Below are 21654 nucleotides of genomic sequence, written 5' to 3'. Positions count from 1 at the left end.
GTTAGGTATGATTATGACATCAATATATGTTTGGTTTCAAAACAATTGACGTAGTGCCTGCTGAGAGAAAACAACTAAATGTTCATTGTGAATTTTGCTTCCCCACCCTGTATATCTACACATAGGGCACAGCGGCAGTAATTTATGTTATATATATTTATAGCAAATCACTCAAGATCTGTTGGTCTTTAATATTGTATGTTCTGCAGCTGTCACACTCCAGGATAAGGCTATATGGATATATAATAAAGCAATCGAATCATCAATCATGACCCGAAACTTAGAAATAACATGTATCCTGATCTGATCCCTCCGATATTTGAAAGTTTTTGTACTTGATGTCATAAATCATTGATTCGGTTTGGAGATACCAAGAGATACAGAAAGAGACAGTGAGTCAGAGGTGTGTTTGTGCACATGTAACACCAGCTTTCAACAGAAGGTATTTGCACCAGCCTAACTGGCTGTAGCAATTTACGCTGATCTTATGTGAATAAGACCATTTTTGCAACAAACAGCGAGTGGCTGATTTTATGCTAAATGTATGAATATTCCCTTAAATCCATGCAAATGACAGAGGTGCAACATTGACGTTATCTGCTTAAAAAGTTCACATTGGGTTCCACCCTTTGGAAGTGCTTTGTGAGTAACAACCAATATTTTTAACTCATTGCACCAGTTTTGTGCTCACAAGTCATACAGTCCTTTTGTCAGTCCAGTCCCTCAGCTTTTTTTAGTCTTTTGTTATTGGCCTTGTTCGTCTTGGTTTATGGGTTTTTTTTCATAGCTCCTTTTAAGCATTATGAAAAGTAGTACAGTTAAATAAAGTGATAAATTAAGGCAGTTATGGGATGAAATCCAAAGAGATTATTATTCAAGAATCAGGATGGGTGATGATTTTGACGCTGGTCAGTGTTGCTTTGACATGCGTGATCCCACGGAGCCCCTCGGGGACGTGGCTCATTAAGCCTGGGATCACAGGAGATCCAGCTCAGTCATCAGTCACTGTGATCCCAACCCTCCGTCCTCCAGCAGATATTGATCTCTCGTATCCTTGGTGAGATATAAACCTTGTGAGTGAATGCGCAGGACAAGCTTCTGCATGAGTCTGCAGAATGTAGAGGCTTATTAAGGAACTCTTTGTCATATTATTTTGATAGAGTTATCAGTCCAGTACATTGTGGCACAGGGTGTTGGCAAACAAATGTGTAATCCAGTTCCCATCTTCATCGTTCTGTCATGTCGTTGCCAAATAGTGCTGCATATGAATGCCATAAACAGGCAGTGAAAAGTCAGCCCAAAAAACTTTTTTAACTGTAAAAGCGAACTTCATATTATTTACTATCTGATGTAAACACATTCAATAATCCTCATATTTTCCACTGATGGTAAAATTAGGAATGTTTCCACCCACCATATGAAACATTGGTCATTGATGGGAGTCTTAACATGAATCACCAAAAACTGTAAAGAGTGAATTGAAGTTGAGGTTTCTGTTGATTTTAAACTGTTGCTAAATGTTTGTCTGTAGTTATGACCCAAGCACTTTCATTCTACTGTGAAACCGCCGTTCACCAAAGCTTCCCATGTCTGATATAAGCATTATTTGTCAATCCGTGAGATAGAATCTTTAAAAAAGGTTCTGATGAAATATCAAGGCTGTGAAGCGCAGATGTTTCATTTGATACTAAAGCTTAATCTGATCAAATATGATCAGTCAAAATATATATATACTGTATATATATTGTTGAGTTTGTAAGCTGTAATGTGATAAGAACTATACCTTCCATTTAATTTTATATGAACTGTTTATTTGCAGAAAATGTGTCTTATTTTCTGGATCTTTATCAGGATGTGATGTTTTAGTCATATCACTAGTGATGTCCCGATCTGGATTTTTTTGCTTCCGGTCTGATTTTTTTTATGATTTGTTTTGCTGATACCGATTACTATGAAATTTAAATTTGGAGTCATTATTTATAGGTTATTATGCTATTATTTCACTTGAAATCACAATTGGGCTGAATGTGGAACCGGAACTAAAACAAATATGACACCTTTGACTTAATAACTTAATTTTTGCACTTTCCAAATTCATACTTTGGGACAAATTAGAACCTTTGGCAGGCCGGTTTTGACCCATACGGTCCCATATGTTTGCCCCCCCTGCTATAATGCATCTATGCACAGGTCCATCCAGGGATTATACAGGGTGCATTCTGTGCCGTACGTACCCCACAATGAGTACGTACAGACCATACGACTGTACAAACTGAAAGTGAAACTTAAGAAGCTTTACTAATTCCTCTAAGTCTCCCGGTGTTGTGCAGCTCATTTTGGTTTTCCCTACCTTCAGAAACTTTCATTTGAGGGGCCCCTTTGTTTACTAGGGCATTGCCCCCCCCCCCCCCCCCCCCCGAACCAGGTTCAGATAGGCCCAATCTCATGCCTAAATCTGATCTTCTAAAAAATGCCAGATCAGCAGCTGATACCAATCTTTAGATCAGATCGGGACATCATATCACACACAGCCCTATTATATTCCTGTTATGCAAACCTAGTCTTCTAAGTCTTACACACAAGCACTAATGGAAAAAAAGATAATTTAATCTAGATTTTATATGGGGTTTTGAAGTGGATTTGTTTTCATGTTTCTCTGCCTCTACAACTAAGTTATATTAATCAGAAGCCTTCACCACTTGTGTTTTGCGTGTTTTTCCTATTCACAGAAAAGGCAGGATGTCAGCTCAGATCAGTGGCAGCAAGTAATGAGTGTGTGTAGTGCTGTCCATGGTGCTGAAAATCATTCTGCACTTCGTAGTTCTAGTTTGCAGCAGTGAGTTACACTAGAACAGATCAGTTACATGGGGTCAGGAGCAGTCAACAATCATGCCAACACAACCAGCAAATAACCGCTCCCAGGCAGGGCTCTCCATCATCCAAACCAGACTCCATCATCTGTCCCTGAACCCTGTTGCTATGAATACTGTGCTCCCTCTGCTCTGCTTTCCATTTGCACGTAGGCTTTGGCCGCCTTACAGAAATATCTTCAGTCGTCAGACAAAATGTCCAGTTTTGGTTTAAAACTTTAGAATCTGTCCCGCAAGAATAGGATTTTTTTTTTAAACCATGCAGATTGAAGGGAGCAGATCATTGATGGAAAAACGCTCTGACATGTGAAGTCTGTGAATGAATTCTCTGAAGTGTTTCGTGCTCCTTTGCAAAGCAGTGTTTTCACTTCGCCCTTATGTAACTCCCCTTGGCTAACGTCAGCTGCAGTTTAGCACATCTTGCTGATACAACAGTGAAGAGAAGACAATATCTTCCTGTTTGCTGAGCCGCCTAAGATGTTTCTGAAGACCGCTGTATTCTCTGTAGCTTCCTATCATGTAGGAGTAAGCACCGACTGAAGGAAGATGGAAACTGGAATAGTTTCTGTCAGAATGGAACCTGCTTGTTACTCAGGAACCTCAACAGAATATGGCTTTTGATGAGATCCTGAGCCAACAAAAAAATTCCATTCCAACAGTTCTGCAGTCTACTTTTCCACTCATTGCATCTTAATTCTTAAAGAGGTGTTATGTTTGCATGTTGTCCATGTGTCCCATCCTTAGAGGTGCTGGAGACTTTTATGACCAATTTTTCATCAAATCTGTAAAACGTCAGTCATAGCCTAAGTAACACAAATCTGTAAGTCTTTCTGTGATTACTCACCTGAATCTCTTGCATTACAGTGAACAATTTCGAAGTGCCATCCACCATAAACAGTCCATGTTTTTACAAAGGAACCAGGAGGTCACTCAGGCATCTTCGGAATTTTGTTGCGACATGCATTGTGGGAAGCAAAGGCTCGCGCAGCCGCCTTACAGCGGCGGCTGGAACAGACACGATCGGAAACAGCAGGAACTCCCTTCCTTCTATGCATATTCCTCCAGCCGTTTCCGCGTGTTTGTTTCATCCATTTAATATCATATGGTCGCGCTGCCGCTGTCAGGTGGCTGCGCGAACCTCCGTTTCCCACAATGCACATCACGACAAAATTCCAAAGATGCCTGAGTGACGTCCCAGGTCGATTTGTAAACACATGGTTTGTTTATAGTGGATGGCACTTTGAAATTGTTCACCGAAATGCAAGAGATTCAGGTGAGTAATCACAGAAAGACTTACAGATTTGTGATATTTAGGATATGACTGAGGTTTTACACATTTGATGAAAAATTGGTCACGAAAGTCTCCAGCACCTTTAAGAAAGTGATACCTCAGTAAAAACTGGAAGGAATTTCTTAAAAATTGGAGAAAACATTCATTTGAATTAATTAGACGCTGGTCATTTTGGTAGTGTTGTGGTACTAGAAATTGTCTTGGTCTTGATTCTGGTCGTAACACAGAGTTTTGAACATCTTTGTCTCATCACAGAAATATTTCTACTCAGTCTGGTCACGGTCTCAGGCATAGAAGACTCATGATTAAATTCAGTACTGGTTAAGACTAGGGCTGTGTAGTGGCAAGAATCTGGCGATACGATACAAATCATGATACGATATATCATGATACTGTTACAAAAGCAATTTTTTGTTTGTTTCTTTTTTTAAATAATTATTTACTTAAAGAATTGAATTACACCAGAAATCTGCACAAATACTAAACACATTTTTATTTGATCCCAACAGGATCGAATGCTATATCACAAAATGTTCCTGTGTTCAAACTAAAATTCTGTTTTACAGACATTACGGTTTAAGATCCTGTTCAAATTTTCATATTCTATCAGTTCAGAACTAACATCAGAACATTATTTTAGTTCAATCCCAACAAAGGAACTAACATTATTGAATAAAAGAGTGTTAAATAATAATAAATAAGATGCAAACAAAAATAAAAACAAAAAAAATACCTAAAAATATCGATACAGTACTTTTTAATATCGATACAGTATTGTGAAATGAAATATCGCGATATATTGCAGAACCGATATTTCCTTACACTCATAGTTAAGACCACAGCTGCAGAGTCATCACTGAATTCGCTGTGATTTGATGTGAAACTTCACACCTCAAATGCACTTAATAACTTCTCTCATTAAGAACTCTTCGTGAGCAGGAGGTGTTTGGTGTCAAACTTTCTTCTAGAAAAAAGAAAGCTAGTTTAATGCTAGCTTGCATTAGTAATCTGCATTTGTGTCAAAACTCTTTGGGAATCTTAACACATAAAGACTCACACAGCAATTGGGGACCAAAACCATCTACTGATCTAAAAATATTTAATAACTTCTAAACCATTAATCCAAAACCTATCAATACACGTAAATAAATGGTGAAAAATGCAGTTATTCATCTTTTCATGGTCATCAGATATGACTCATTTGGACGTTCAGAGGCTCTGTAGTGAACATAGAAACACCATCATCTTCTACAACATTGATTCACCAGTAAAACCCATGGAGTTGGATCAATGACAGTGGATGGAGACACTTGTTTTTATGTTCATTTATTGATGTCTTTGCTGAAAAAGTTACTTTTTCTTCGGTGTTGTCTGTCTTTAATATAATAACCCTCAACTTTAATCTAAGCTTCTATGAACATCTACCAGATCAGTAAATTAAAAACAAGAAAATACATAGTTTTCATTGAAAAAACATCAAATATAGAGGATAGTATTATAATAAATGGTAATAAATCATTTAAGAAAGGTGAAATCTAGAGGAAAAATGTATTTGGGAACTACCACAAAACTAACACTGCATCTTTATGGGTTTAAAATGGCTGCATAAATGGTAACCATCTCTGTACTGTATTTTTCAGGGCACTAGTTTCAGTTGCTTTCCAACTTTTTTTCCTATTTGGGATAGATTCCAGCATCCCCTCAAAGATCAAGCAGTTCGGAAAATGAATAAATGAATGAGTGAATGAGGGATGTTGCTAATGCAGTGCTAGCTTTGTGAGAGGTTGAGGGGAGATGACATGTGTTGGCCAGTTGTTGCATCATTGCTTGTGAGAAATATTTGCTATGACAGACCATAATGCCTTTGCTGTTTATCTGCCTCAACTTCTCAAAGTCATCATACTTTTCTGATCATATTCAACACCATACTTCTCTGTAGACATAATCTCAAAGTGAAGGCAACATTTTTCTCAACAGAATTACACACCAAAAAAGTATCATAAAAGAGCAGATGAGAAACAAAATGATAATCATTTTGGAATTTGAAGTCGAATCAAATCAAATGTTGTCAAATGTCCTGTGGAATGAAGTTTAGTTTCGAAAGTGTGGCTGAAACACGGCTTGATTCTTAGGTTTTTCACGTTTACTTTCACGTTTTTCCCTGTACAAAAGACACTTGAAGGGTGCAATGAAAGCTTTTTCTTAATTAAAACACCTTAGTGCTAGGAGGTCTCCACAATGCAGAAAGATTTAATTCACCTGAATACAAACAACTAGGTTGCTTTTTAAATTATTTAGGTTTCAGCCTTAATTCATTATTGATGAATTTATTTAATCTGCTTTAAACTCAGCTTCTTTATTCTCATCACCTTTTTACTTCTTTCTTAACTCTCCATTGTGACTTGATTTCATAGTATTGTATCACCTCTTTACGCCCACGTCCCCTCTTATATATCTACACAAATTTCCCATCCTCCAGGGCATCAGGTGAGCCTTCCTTTATAAATGCAAAGCCTTTATCTTCACCTTCACCCACATGAAATGACCTGCCAGTGGTCCTGCACGACTCCCCAATCAACAGCTCGCCCTATTACAACCTCTGACTACCTTGCGCAGATGAAGTCAGTAATTTTGACAGTGAATAAAGCTTGTGTAATCCCCCTGCAATGGGAATTTGCTATGTAAATGTCTCGTCAGTGCAGTCTTCAGTCTGCCAAAGACACAAGCTCCTTGTACAATGAGCCTTCACAAACAAACTGGTCCAGGCAAACAGAACTGAATTTGCAGGCTTCGTGAAAATGTGTCATGCTCTCACTGAGGCTTTCTACTTTACTGAATTTTTCTCGCCGGTAAAAGGTCTTTTCTGAGTTAATGTACCGAGACATTGATGTTGGATCTAAAGTGAAGCTGTGCCTGTAAATAATTTTTTGAAGCTCAGCACTGTTTACTGTTTCTAACTGTGATTGGATAGTCTTAGGATTTTGTTTTCATCCCTTAAATTAATTTTGTCACAGAATTCTACAATTATTCACAAAAAAATTAACTAAATTTAAGACTAACACTATCATTGCAAAAATAATTTCAAAACTAAAGAAGCCAATTTTGAGATATACAACAAACTAAAATGTATCTATATATTTATGTTTGTATAAAATGATAATGAATGAAATGGTATTACACAATATGTGATATTTTTGTCATTTTTCAGCTGCTCTATATAAATTGGGCTTTCCTTATTCAACAAAATAGGAAAAACTTGATGATTTTTCTACTTCAGTTTTTGTTTTTGGTTTTTTAGTGTTTTTTTTCTAGTTTTCTAGTTAGTTTTTTTACTATAGTTAAAATAGAAACAACACTGAAATTAGTCAATTACATACCATAAAACTAAATTAAAACCATTTATGCACCCAATAAAATTGAATCCAAACTGAAAAACCAAATTTAAAGCATATAAATTATTTCTTCATTTGTTTTTTAATTTTTTTTTTTTTTTTTTTTTTTTTTTTAATTGTAATGTTTTATTCTGTTATAGTCTGTAGCCTTTTATTGTGATACAGGGTCTTCAATCAGTATTTTTCATCTGTTTTTGTACCAAAGGTAAACAGTATTGACAAAGGAAAATCAAAACTGTTTTTGAGGCATTTAGTATACAGTCTTATTGTAAAGTTTGGGGAATAATGGGCTTGAAAACAACTTATTGATACCTTTTCCAAGCAGCAGATGTGCTTGCAAGACAATATTACAAATAAGCTGTTTCTATGGCCAGTGAAAATAAATATCCCTCTATTATTCCTCTTTAAATACAGCCCTTCATATCCCTTTGTTTTTCTAAGTTTTTCAACCTCCCTCTTTTGTTGCTTCAAACCCCTTGAAAAGGTTTGCTTTCCAGTGTTTACTGACATCCATAACCCTGTTTATGTGTGGGGGTGTTTCCTTTTCTGACCAGAAATGTGGATGTTTCTTTAAAGGAGTGATATTTGACTTTTTTAAAATGGAATTATGCATTTTAAAACATTTCCTTGTGGTCTACATGAACTGTAAATGCTATGCTTAGGTCTGAATTCTTCATTAATTAAACTCCACAGGTCCATCTTCAACCCTATTTCTGAGTAATGACACCAGAAAGGTCGTTTTGAGCGCTGGTCCTTTAAATGCAAATAAGCCACTTCATGTCCCACCCCCTCCAGGTTGTTTTCTGTGCTGCTCTTTCCTGTTCAACCAACAACTGAACATTTTAGCTAATTGGCTCGAAGTTTGGACATATTGTCTGTATGGACTACAACCACTGCTGCTGACAAACAATTATGTCATACTCGGAGAAGTGTTTTCCGGAAGTCTTGACCTTATATGTGCAAATGTTGTGACATAACTAGTTATAGATGTAACAAATTAAGAAGGAATTTAAACAGGTTGTAGAGATCCACTCGATTTTTACCAAAATGAATATAAAGACAGCTTTGCAGCACCTGGAGGGTTCAAATTCAAACTTTATGAACTATAAGGGTCCAAATGCACAAATAAATGTACCAAAGATTAATAAAAGTGGGTTTAGCAAAATATGACCCCTTCAAAGCATCCGTCTCCACCAGAGAAGATGTTTAGCATAAACAGGGCTTTGTGTTGCAACCTGCAGTAAAATGCACAACTAAAATCATTTTCTGACAATGCTGTATGCATGTCAAAAGAATCTGCATATAGTTGGAAAAATATTGCCATATTCCACGTCTGAATCAGAAAATACTCCATTCGCTAAAAGGCCTGATTTGGAATTCCTGAGCTGAAAATGTTGTCTACATGACACCAGTCAAATCCAGAATATTATTAAATTTATAATATTAATGGGCATGTATTATGTCTATATCCTGTTTTCAACATTCTTGCTGAAAACTGAGGGTGTATGAGTTGGATTTTAAATACTACTTACAGTTTGCACACGTGGCTGCAAATACAAGTAAAATACTCATACAATCTGAGCCTGGAGTCCTAAGTATTTGTGTAAATGCTTGGCCTCTTTTTGCACTTATTCAGGTAAGAATTTAAATGCAGTAACTGCATTTAGCCGAGAATAAATCCTGCCCCCTGGAATCACACTCATATTATCTGTACTTGCAGCTCGCAGTGATGAGACCATTAGCGCGACCCTAAACTGGCTTTGAGGGGGAGCTGTGCTGTGCTTTGAAAAGTTTCATGGTATGCCTTTCGCTTGGCCTTCGGTTACAGGCGGGGAGGGGGTGCCGTGTGAAGTTTGCCTTTGCTTTTGGAGGGGATTGTTAATGGTTCTGTTTCTGCTTGGGGCACGAAACCTTTCGTGACACGGCGAACTGTAGATTGGTTTTTAAAGGCTAGCGATCAGATCGTATACTTTACACTCCATCTGCAGTACAGTGGCAGCTGTAGAAGAGAGGAAGTGCTCCGTTTCATCCACAGAGCATGTATTTTGGGCTTTCGCTGCTACTTTTATACCGACAAAGACATGCAGTAATAGAAACAGACCACTTGTGTTATTTCTCTTTCCTGTACCGCTGCCGGCACACAGACCTACTTTTGCAGAATGTCAAAGTTCAACTCACTTTTAAGTCTATGGCTCAATCAGTGTCCACGCTCAGACTCAAAGACTTTGAGGCAAGTTCCCACTAAGCCAATGAGGGATTAACGCTCACCCGCTGCCAAATCATGAAGTTCACAAGGGTAGCAGACAAGAAGCGCTTCATGGCCTCTTTCCATAAGTGTGCATTTTAAATTTGCCTGAGAGAATCACACACATTTCATAGTATTGTTGTGATATAGAACATGAGTTTACCGGGGGCGTCAAAGAAAACAAGTGTAAGAAGCATATACTGTGTAAATTTACAAAGAAACCCAACATTAGAAGCAGTTTTAAGGCGGTACATAAACATATGGATGCATATGCCATGTTATTGACCTCATTTATTCAGTACTGATTCTTTTCATTTTAATTGGTCATACTGAATATATTTTGAATACACAACCCCATGCTACAACAAACTCATGAATTCCACATGAACGTAGCGTTAAGTCTTAGAGACAGTCACATTGAACAAATAGGATTTAACTGGGCCTTCACCACTGGTACTGGTGTGTAGGAACTGGCTAATTTTCTTTTTGGTTTTTACACTCCATATTCAGCTTATCAGCTTTTGGCTGTTGCATCATAATAATGTACAAACCTCTGCTGTCTTATGTTGGTGTACATTCTTTTCCATTTTGTGTATTTTCTCTTTATAGTAGCTTAGATGTTATAGTTGTACTGACAGGATAATAGACTTTTTTTTTTCCAAGTCCTTTGCAGCAACACCAAAAAAAGGTCATTGTTAGCACTGGTGGGAGACAATAATTGGAAAATGGGAGGAGAGGCATTTCAGTTGGAGGTGGGGAAGCAATTTGTGTTAGGATGAAATCTTAAACTTTATGTTACTGAAAGAAGAAACCAAACACACCTATTGCAGCATCTCAGTTGTGTCCAACCTCATAAATTGCTTCCCTTTGGGGTCATTCTCATTCAAATCTGATTGAGGAAAAACACTGACCTGACATGTTGGGAGGTTGTTTATTTGTTTCTCCATTGCGGCTTTGCCTGAGGTGGGTTTACCTTCTACCTATCCAGAAGCGCTCTGTGGCCACCCAAAGACCCCACAACTGGGCTTTAATAAGCCTGGCCTGATGCCACTAATGATCCTGGCGGTAGCCTCAAGAGAATGTCCTCCTCCATTAATCCCAGTGTTCTTTCTGCCACACGCTGCTAATGAGAGGGTGCATATTTGCTGTGACACAGGTTTCACCTGAGATTTCCATTGATCTGATGGCTGTCTGCGGGCTAACCAGCTCTAAAGTGTCTGTAACCTTGGGGCACTACATGTTATGAAGTGCTGGTGCAGCTGACAGTAATGTCTTCACTTTTCAACAGGGTTTCCTCACTGGACAGATTACCTTTGTTGTGATTAGCTCTAGTTTCCTCATGGTAAAAATGTATTACAATGAGTTTATTAGCCATGTCAAATATTATTCCGCTGCAAGACAGACAAAATAAATCAATCCCTCAGTGTATCACCCAGTACAATGCTCCAACTTTGTGACTTCTAATAGGGTTCTGGGTTTTTATCAGATTGGATAATGTGAGATATTTTAATTTAAATCATCTTTCTAAGCTTATAGTACAACACACTGTATAAGCAAATTATTTATAGACTGAGGACCATTTCCATAATATAATTAGAAGCTCAGGTGGAATCTCAGAGTATCAAGGGAACAGTCATAATGATGCTTGAACCTTCAGTTGAAAATTTCATTATTTAGTTTTAATTTTTTCCTACATATACAAGATAAAAGGTCGAACTTTGGAGGTCTCATATTGAATAACAGAATAAGAAAATGTATTGAATGAAAGGAAATAAAGTAATACTGTTTGCCCTTGAGAGTAGGAGTGGAACAAAATAGGCAGCATACTGTATGCTACAATACACCAGCACAAAATATCAGTCATTTTATTGAAAACCATTGGGAAAAATGGATATACAAGTTGTAAATCTAAAACTAAGACTCTATGTGAGGCTTATTCTGTTCATTTTAAGCCAATATCACACCATACACCCATGGTAGAACAAAACACACCAGGACACAACTCTAGGAAGAAGAAAAGCTCTTTATTAGCCTCCACACTGAAGAAAACTATTTTTTGATGCTGTTTCTTCACACAGTTGTTGTTAAAACACAGCAGGAGCAGGTGATACCACAACCATTAAAACACTGCTTTAAAGGGGCAATATGTAGTAATTCTACTTTCAAATATTAAAAAAATATTAGTATTTAGAATAAAGATCTCTGAAGTTCGGCCAAAGATGCAATTCTATTGGATTGTAGAGATTTGAAGTAAATCTATTCACACCGATGGACCAGTGGTTTTATGTGAGCAGCAGTGAGTCACTCTGCCAGTCTCCCATGGTGAAAACGAACACTATGGTGCATTCAGAAAGTGGCAAATTGAGATGAAAGTCACAAAGAAACAACTTTTAGAGTCAAAGAAGGTGACAAAGTGATTAAAGTTAGATGCACTGCTGCTGTTGTTGTCACCACTGGACACAGCTCCAAATAAACAAGAATGGAGTTGGGGTGTTTTCTTCTACATGGATGAGTTTGACTATGAGTCTGTTTATCCATAAATCAGACTAAACTGTGATGATTCCACACAGTTCGTTAGTGCTGCTATTGACAACATAAACTGTACAGAAAACAGAGGTGATTTGTGGTTTTACTGTCTATTTTCTGTCTAAAAACCAAGCTAGGCTAACAGAGCTACAATGTAAACTATCAGCTGAAGAACCAAATGAAGATTCTAAGTTATTTTATTATTTTGCCCTGACTTAAAATAACAGACTTTGAGTTTTTGTCTGAAGGTGAAAATTTGATGATAACATAATACAGATGTGTGTAAACGATGAGCTTTGTATATTATTTGTTTATCAGAAGGGTTGTGTATTGGCAAGAATCTGATGATATGATACAAATCACAATACTAGGATCACGATACGATATATTACGATATATCATGATACTGTTAAAAAGGATATTTTTTTGTTTGTTTCTTTTTTTAATGATTATTTCCTTGATGAATTGCATCAGAAATATGCACAAATACTAAAGACATTTTTATTTGATCAGAACAGGATGAATGCTATATCACAACATTTTCCTGTGTTAAAACTTAAATTATGTTTTACAGACATTACAGTTTAAGATCCTGCTCAAATGTTCATATTCTAAAAGTTCATAACTAACATCAGAACATTATTTTTGTGCAATCCCAGCAAAGGAACTAACATCATTTCATAAAATTAAATAAGTAAGAAATAATAAATAAAATATAAGCAAAAAAGAAAACCAAAAAAGAACCTCCACAATATCTGCATTTGAATAAATACCTAAAAATATCGATACAGTATTGTGAAGTGAAATATCGCGATATATTGCCGAACCGATATTTTCTTACACCCCTATTTATCAGTGAGTCTGTGGTTTTGGTAGTTCTTAGTTTGTTCTGCTGGTAGGAGTTTGGAATATTAATACTACATGGAACCCCTTTAAATGATGTAGAAAGAGTGAGAGAAACATGACATTTGCATTAGTTTAATCCAGCTACTTTTATTTATTATATATTGTGATGAAATAGTATCATATTATGAGTTACTTTGTGATCCCTACACCTGCTTGAGAGTCGTACAGTGTGATATTTTGTGGTATCGAATAAAGAACATAAGTGTGCGCAGCAGAATGTTAAGACTTGACCAGACTCCCTAAGATATTTCTGTCCAAATCTTAAAACATTAGCTCTTTTTCCACAAACAGGTGGATGACATCCTTGGCGAGGAGAGTGACAATGAGAGCGAGGGTCGAGGAAAGGACAAACCAGCCAACGAAGAGGCTGAGGATGAAGAGGAGGAAGAGGAGCGGCAGCAGTTGGCATCTGGACTCGTATCAGGAGCTGGGCTCGGTCCGCAGGCGCTCAGTTCTGACGCGAGAAGCCAGTCGTCATCCGGTCAGGCCAGTCTGTCACATACTGTGCCAAGGTGAGACGAAGAACTTCATTTTTACTTCTTATTCCACTTTCACCGCTATCTCACCACCCTGAGCCTGAGTAAAATGTGTTACATGGAGGTGAAACGCTGAGTTAAATCTGTCTCATACACTAAACCGCCTATATACATATATCTATTACCTACCCAGTTTTTTTTTCCATTTTACACCCTCATCTAAAAATGGAAATGGATCAAGAATCCTTGCAAATGCACAGTATATCTACAGGTCTCATTTTGTCCAGCCATTATTATAATAACACACCGCTTCATCAGTGACGTTCTGCTGAAGCCAGACTTGTCTGGTCCGTTGCCATAGATACAAATCCAAACAGGCAGCAGGCAATTGAAGGGTTCTGAATATATAAGTGTCATTACTGACGGACAGGCTTGAGTTGAGCCATTAAAGATGTGTTAGACCACCAGGATTCAGTCGCCTGTGAAATATTTCTAGACATGATGCATTCTTATTTACTGTATTTACCACATTTTATGTACTGGAAGGTTCTTAAAATCAATTTTCACAATCCGTGTTCTGCCAGCTGGTTTACAGTTGGTGGTATCAACACACATTAATGCACTGTTTTGCATTTTGGTTTGGTCTTATTTATTTTTTTAAGTGTTGATGTTTAATAATGCATTGAAATTTTGCAAACCATATTCAGTTTACAAAAGTTTTCTGTGCTAAAATGCATTAATGTAAGTCTTATGAGGTACAGATTTTGGATAAATTTAATCTAGATTTTATTGATACCAGTAAGTTTATTGAATGGAAATTGATGTATTCATTTTCCTTTGGGGAAAATGTAGATTGACCCTAAAGAACTGGTTATACAATGCAGTAAATTATTTTCTGTCAGTCAATATCAATCATTATTGATCATTTTTAAGGACCTATTTTATAGACCAAGAAAAAAAATGTTGATTTTAAACCTTACTCCGAATCAGACACCTTATTTATCAAAGCACATAGGTAAATAACGCAGAAACTATGTACAATATCTTCAGGGTTGATGTGTGCATTATAATGGCAACTCTTAAATGATGGATATTAGTGTGTCTTTTTGTAGCACGCTCCATTATGCAGGGATATCATTATCTGTTTATGAGCAAGGGAGGGAGGTTTGGTTCCACAACCAAAATTTACTTATTCACTTACAAAGCAGTTTGCATTGAATGCATTTATTTACTTATTATAGATGCAGCCATCTTACAATTCTGGGTTGACATTAATGTTTATTAGAATCATTTGGCCAATATCCAATGCCAGCTGTTTTATTTGTCTGTTTACAGTGCTTTAATGTGGTATAGATAATATAAATCACCCATAGGTGTGAATGTGAGAGTGAATGGATGTTTGTGTATGTCAACCCTGTGATGAAATGGTTTCATGGTAGATGGGATTAGCTCCAAGATCCCTGCAGTCCTCCAGAGGATTAAGCAGTTCAGAAAATGAATAAATGAATGTTATTTGGTTGCATCAGAGAGTCAATGAAGACACTTTAACAACTACTTGGCAAAATATTGAATTGGACTTGAAACTGCTGAAACAGACCTTAATGGAAAGTTAAGATTTTCAGGTGACAAGTCATTAATCTTCAAAAACTATCAAACATTAAATTAAACAGTTTTCCAATTGCTACAAATTAACTATGTATTGATTTTTAATTTAACCAGATAAAATCCCATTAAGATTAAGATCTTTTTTAAAGGGCAACCTGGCCATGAGGTCATTTATTACTGGTACATATTGATAATGTTATGTCATTCAGACCTATGATGATTAGGGCTGTAAGAAAATATCAGTTCTGGAATATATTGCGATATTTCATTTCACAATACTTTATCAATATTAAAAAGTACTGTATCGATATTTTTAGGTATTTATTTAAATGCAGATATTGTGGAGGTTCAATTTTGTTTTTTTGGTTTTCTTTATTGTTTATATCTTATTTATTATAGAAGCATCCTGAAAGCACTTTTTATTGTCTGAGAGATGCAGATGTTAGTTCCTTTGAAAACTAGGAGAATTAGAAACATTTTGTGATATAGCATGAGATCCTGTTCTGATCAAATAAAAATGTGTTTAGTATTTGTACATATTTTTGGGTGTAATTCAATTCTTCCAGGAAATAATCTTTTGTTTTTTTTAAATTGAAACAAACAAAAAATTGCCTTTTTTAACAGTATCATGATATATTGTATCGTGATCCTAGTATTGTGATTTGTATTGTATCGCTAGATTTTTGCCAATACACAACCTTAATGATAATTTTGACTTTTTTTTTTTTTTTTTTTTTTTTTTGGTAAGTCAAATTTATTTATACAATACCTTTCACAAATAAGAAAAAAAAAAAACACAAAATCAGAGCTTGTTTGTGCTGTTTTCTCCACCTGCAGAAAGGTCTGGGCTGTTGCCTACTCTTTATGACTGCTTGTACTCACTTGCAGCATGATGTGTTTCTCCCCCGCCAACCCCCATCCTCCCTCTCCTCTTTTGGACCCATCAGTCCACCAGTCACCTACTCTGACACCCTTGGTTGCTGCTAATGAGTCAATCCTGAAATACACTGTGTCCACCGTGCTGCTTAGCTGTTGTTGAGAACTTCTAGAAGTCCAGACATGTAGAGCAGGAGCACACATTTAGACAGCCTGACACACAAGGTGAAGTGTGTAAGGGTGTAAGCAGTGGGTGCACAAACAATCAGAGAGGTTTTATGTGTCCTCTGCGTTGTCATGTGACGTCTCATAAGCAAAAGTCATGGTATTCTGTGTGAAAGTGCAAAAATGAGTTCTCAAATTACACCAGATATGTTCAGTAAGAATAAACTCACTTTGGTGCTGAACACAAGTCATAAACTCCATTGTCTTATCATGTAACAAGTAAATAAAAACAAAAACAAACACATCATATCCTCCGCTGTCTGCCAGACTTCCTTAATGAAATTTTCCTGTTTGACACAGAAAAATAATTTTTCTGCACTGGTTCCATTAGCAGCAATCTAAGATTAATAGAAGAAGGTGTATAGCTGCTTCTGGATTTAGACAACACTCTGTGGCACCTTGACTCCTGCCAGGCTTGGCTTAATAGCAGCAATTCTGTCAGTCTCCATATTTGGCACAATAGGCTTACATCTGTTGCTAAGATACTGTCTGATGTAAAAGTCTGTTTTGTTCTCGGCGCCGTTCACTAACTGCTCCTGCCTTGTTGTTTCCTTTTTCAAGAAAATACAGCGCTGCTCCATTTTCTGTTCTCTGTTCAACTTCCACTGCAGGCCATTCACAAAGACTAATATTAGCACCGGAAATTCAACCACACAATCGTAGAAAAAAAATTAAGTGCTTTATTGGTCACTTTTGATGGTTTAGTCCAGTAAGTACAAGGTTCTTAGAGACTCAAATGAACACTGTGAGAGCAAGTAAATACATGGTTGAGCTAAAGTAGAAGAAAAAGGGTAGTTTAGATTAATGGTGTTCAAACAAAAGATGGGAATCGGCAAGAAAAAACACTCTTTTGTTGTAAAAGTTGTTAATATTGAGCAGATATCCAGACATGATACCAGTGTGAAACTGTAGATTTTTCACAAGTCTTGGATTGTCCGCCTAAAGTCCAGGACGTGAAGAATATATAGTTATCAGTGTTTTCCACAGAGGCCTACTATGCTTTTGGTGCATGGTTAAAATGTGTGAGACATTTGGATGGAAACCTGACTAATGACCTCTAAATCCCTCATTCTTACAAGAAATATACCCATGTTTTAATGGTAGATCTGGATTGGCAATGACTAGTAAATAAAAACAATCCATTTAAGAATTAAGTATGATGCACTAGAGTCATTCCTAATGTATTTTAAACATCCCTTTACTGTCTCCTTTAATTAACCGCAGAACAAACAGAAGCATTTACTGACCTTCTCCAGTTAAAATCAGCCTTCACCTGATCTAAGCTCAGATGTCTACACAAGTGCTCATCTCTGAGCTCATAACTTGGCACTGAATTGATTTAATGCAAGTCGACCTTTTCTGGTCTGCTTATAAATATCGCCAGAGTGCAAGGATATCATACAAAGTTCCACCGTTAAAAGATTTATTTCAGGTTGTTGGGAAGTTTGGCAAGCCTAGAAATATGTAAAGTTGCATCATAAGTTATTTCTAAATTCTTAATATCTGTTTATATTATTAGTACTTCCACAGTGGGTGCAAGTACTTTGAAGCCAAAAAGCCAAAAAAAAAAAAAAAAAGGTAAATTTTCCCAAGCTTTTAAAGTGCAGATAAAGGCTTCATCAGTTTGTGTGAAACATATCAATGACAAGGATGTACTCAGACATTGGAGCCACATTGAAGTGATGTGTTAGTGTGTGTGAAACATATAAATCAGGGGTGTCAAACTCATGTTAGTTCTGGGGCCATATAAAGCCCAATATGACCTGCAGTGGGCCGGATCATTAAAATAATAACATAATAATACATAAATCATATCAATTCCAAAATTTGTATGTCTAATTTCTATGTTTTAGAGTGAAAAAAGGAAGATTATATTATCAAAATTTCTGCATCTACAAACTATCCTTTAAAAAAATATGGAAAAACATGAACCATGACCAAAATGAAATTTATTAAGAAAAAAAGTGCAATTTTAATAATTTATGCCATTATTTGGCCTCAACTTCTCATTTTTACATGTTCATTACAACGTACAGATCACAGCGGATCTACAAATGCACAAAACATTTCATAACAGACAGAATATTGGAAAAATTACTCTTAAATCTCTTAAGACATTTCAGGTTGTTCATATTTGTTCAGGGTTTTTCACATTTTTTGTAAGAGGCTAGTCTGTAAATGTTAACATTTTTGTGTAATTTTACTTTTTTTTTACACTAAAACAAAGAGAAAAATATGTGGTTTTCGTTATTTATACTTTATTATGATAGTATTTTACTGGTCTAACCCACTTCAGATGGAATTGAACTAATTTTTTTTTTACATCCTTGATTGTTAATATCTTCAGTGTAATTTTTGTATTTCACTAATTCATCCTGCGGGCCGGATTGGACCCTCTGGCGGGCCGGTTTTGGCCCCTGGGCCACATGTTTGATACCCCTGATATAAATGATAAAGATTATGAAGTGAAGGACAATGTGTGTAGAAACTCTGACAAATGTAGACTATCAGGATAGTGAGGGAACATGGATGTTATGTGAATCAGCTTGTGTTGTGTCTGGGACACAGACCCAGAGGAGGCTGGGTCAGACAGACTGGAGACACCCAGGCTGCAGATAAGGTTTCAGGTGATGTTCAATCCATCACTGCTTTTGTCGAACAGCCTATTGTGAATGTGTTAGAATCTTGTATTGAATAGGTGTTGCAACTGTTGCAAACTCACATCCCCACCAGTGTGAATTGTGATACAAAATATCTGTGGGCGAATATTTTGCACTTTAAAGTTGTTTTTATTGTCTCACACCCTTTGTGTAAAAGTCTGTAGGGTTTTGAATACATTATTTTCTTTCTGGTAGGAGCTGCAGCAAAATCAGTACATCGTACAAGATATATGCGTGGGTTTTTAAGTAAGATGCATTCCTTTACCTCCCCATGTGTTGGGAATTTAAGATAGTTCAAAAACCAGCTACAAGCAGGACTATATGTATTGTGTTTTCAGGCTGCTGAAACATTCACTTGGACTCAGAGATGGATTGTTTTTTTAATGTAATATCCTATAGGTCAAAGGTCAGTTTCACCGTCACATCATAATATACGGTGAAAGGCTTTTCTATCCATTATTCACTATAGTCTGAAGTAGGGATGTAACGATTTGCAAATTTCATATCACGGTTATTGTGACCAAAATTATCACAGTTATCATTACTTTCGCGGTATTGTTGAAATTGTGCTCAAAATGTTCAAAAAGTACTTATACACACACTGAAATAATTTAACCAAGTTTAACCAAAAAAAAAAAAAATCAGTACAATGCACTTTCTGTCGGCAGAAACATTCAAATATTAATCCTTAGTGGTCTGAGCCTATTTTGTCAGTTTTTCAGTACTTTTGATTTTGCCTTTATATACTTTATAAACAAATGTTTACTATAACCATGTTTGGTATCCTTTTTGTTCAGCACAACTTCATCTATCTCATCTCTCTATAATTTTTTCTCACTTTAACCTACTATAAAAACATAAAAGGCCAGAAAACATACCAAAAAAATATTAAATCCGATTTGAAAAATGTATATACTTTATTGTATAAATAACACAAAGATACTTAACGAACCTTTTCCAAGACTTTAAAAGTGAATATTGGTTCCAAATATTAGGTATATAAAATTAAAATCGTAATAAATTAAAACTATACTCAAATATTTGACATAAAAGCAGATCTTTACATAGGGTTTTTTCCCCTAAAAGTGTGGTAATCGAACACGGTTATCATGATAATTCGAAGTTAAACGGTAATACCAACCGTTGGCAATTTTACCGCGGTTTATCGTTATACCGGTAATCATTACATCCCTTGTCTGTAGCACTACACTGGAATCCTAGATAGAACAAAGTAAGGACTTCTATTTTACCCAAAAGTATGTGCGTTGCATTTTATTGAATTACTCTTTTATTAAAGTCTTCACTACATACACGAGTCTGAGCAGATGTGGATTTAAAATATAACTTGACTGGCTGGCAGATACAGACAAACATGAGCAGTATCTGTTGCCTATTTTTAATTTTCTTAGATAAATATGAGATCAATTTTATTCATCCACAAAGGGAAGTTCACTGAGAGTAACTAATCCTCTTGGAAAATAGAAAGTCTCTCCGTAATATTGAAGTTTTTGGACTCTCTAGAAATAAGTGGAACTTCAAAATCAGCCATCTTTTTTTGTTAGGTTCATAATGTTTGTTTTGAAATTGCCTCGACGCTTTATGGCAACACAGTGAATTTAGTATTGGAGATGTACTGGGATATGAGTACAGGCACTTCCCAGTTTGTGTAGTTCTTTTCTTAGGATGCATTCATTCGTTTGCTTGGATAGTTCAGTTCGTTTTGAGAGGTGTGAATGCCCAGTCACATTCTGATGTGGATCAGAGAAGTGCAGCTAAAAACCACCTTAAAACTTAGGTCTCAGTTCACTTCATATGAACCAAATGCAGGAAGTGGACTACATTGCAGGGCATTGTGGGTAAACACAACTTAAACAAACACGTGTGTATAATTGGATGCAGCTTCATGTTTTGTTTTCTTGTGGTGGAAACAGAAGTTACCCTGCATTAACCAGTGAGTGAGTTTTTCTCATTGTTTATCCTGTCTTCTGCATTTATTCTTGATGCAGTGTCACCACAGGCCAGGAGCGAAATACATTATTCAAAAGGTTCAGTTCATTTGACAATGTGCAGTCTTAAGCCTTTATAGTTCACTCATAGAAATACTTTGAAATTCAAAATTTCAACGTCAGTGGGTTATTGGAGGACATAACAAGACTTTATTACGTTTGTGAATTTTACAAAATCTTTTATTGTCATGTAGAAAGTCAAGGTCAATAAAGTGACAATATCTGGTTCCTTGCCCATAAATGGCAAAAACAAACATCCAAAAAGTATATATAAAAAATAAAAGAAAAACACATGTAATGTGAAAGGAACGGGTATTTTAGAACATTAGAACAACATTTTTAGAACATTAGACCAACATCAGTGCTGATCCAGACCCCTGTCCACATCCACATTATCCCTTTGAACAACATTCCTTACATTAGTACCATTACTTCATGGTACCTAACAAAGCAGGTACACTCACTGTTCATGCAGAGGTGGACCTTCCAGACCCTGTAGACCACATTGGACCTGAGACTGTTGCCTCACTGTAGCTGTCTCTGTCATTGTCTTGTAATTTGTGCAGAAATTACCAA

General features: G+C 36.4%; 1 protein-coding gene across 1 annotated transcript in view; it reads left to right on the top strand.

Annotated features, from left to right (window-relative positions):
* The window catches only part of ctdp1 (CTD (carboxy-terminal domain, RNA polymerase II, polypeptide A) phosphatase, subunit 1), a 110183-nt gene that overhangs the window by 43164 nt on the left and 45365 nt on the right, over nt 1–21654 (top strand). Inside the window, exon 12 of the mRNA XM_030146794.1 lies at nt 13522–13742. Coding sequence (XP_030002654.1) covers nt 13522–13742 — 221 coding nt within the window. The remainder of the gene's footprint in view (nt 1–13521; nt 13743–21654) is intronic.

This window comes from Sphaeramia orbicularis, chromosome 11 (genome assembly GCF_902148855.1).
Source record: "Sphaeramia orbicularis chromosome 11, fSphaOr1.1, whole genome shotgun sequence".
NCBI classification, from domain to species: domain Eukaryota; kingdom Metazoa; phylum Chordata; class Actinopteri; order Kurtiformes; family Apogonidae; genus Sphaeramia; species Sphaeramia orbicularis.
The sequence above is the reverse complement of the archived record's forward strand: the minus strand, read 5'-3'. Positions and strand labels throughout refer to the sequence as shown.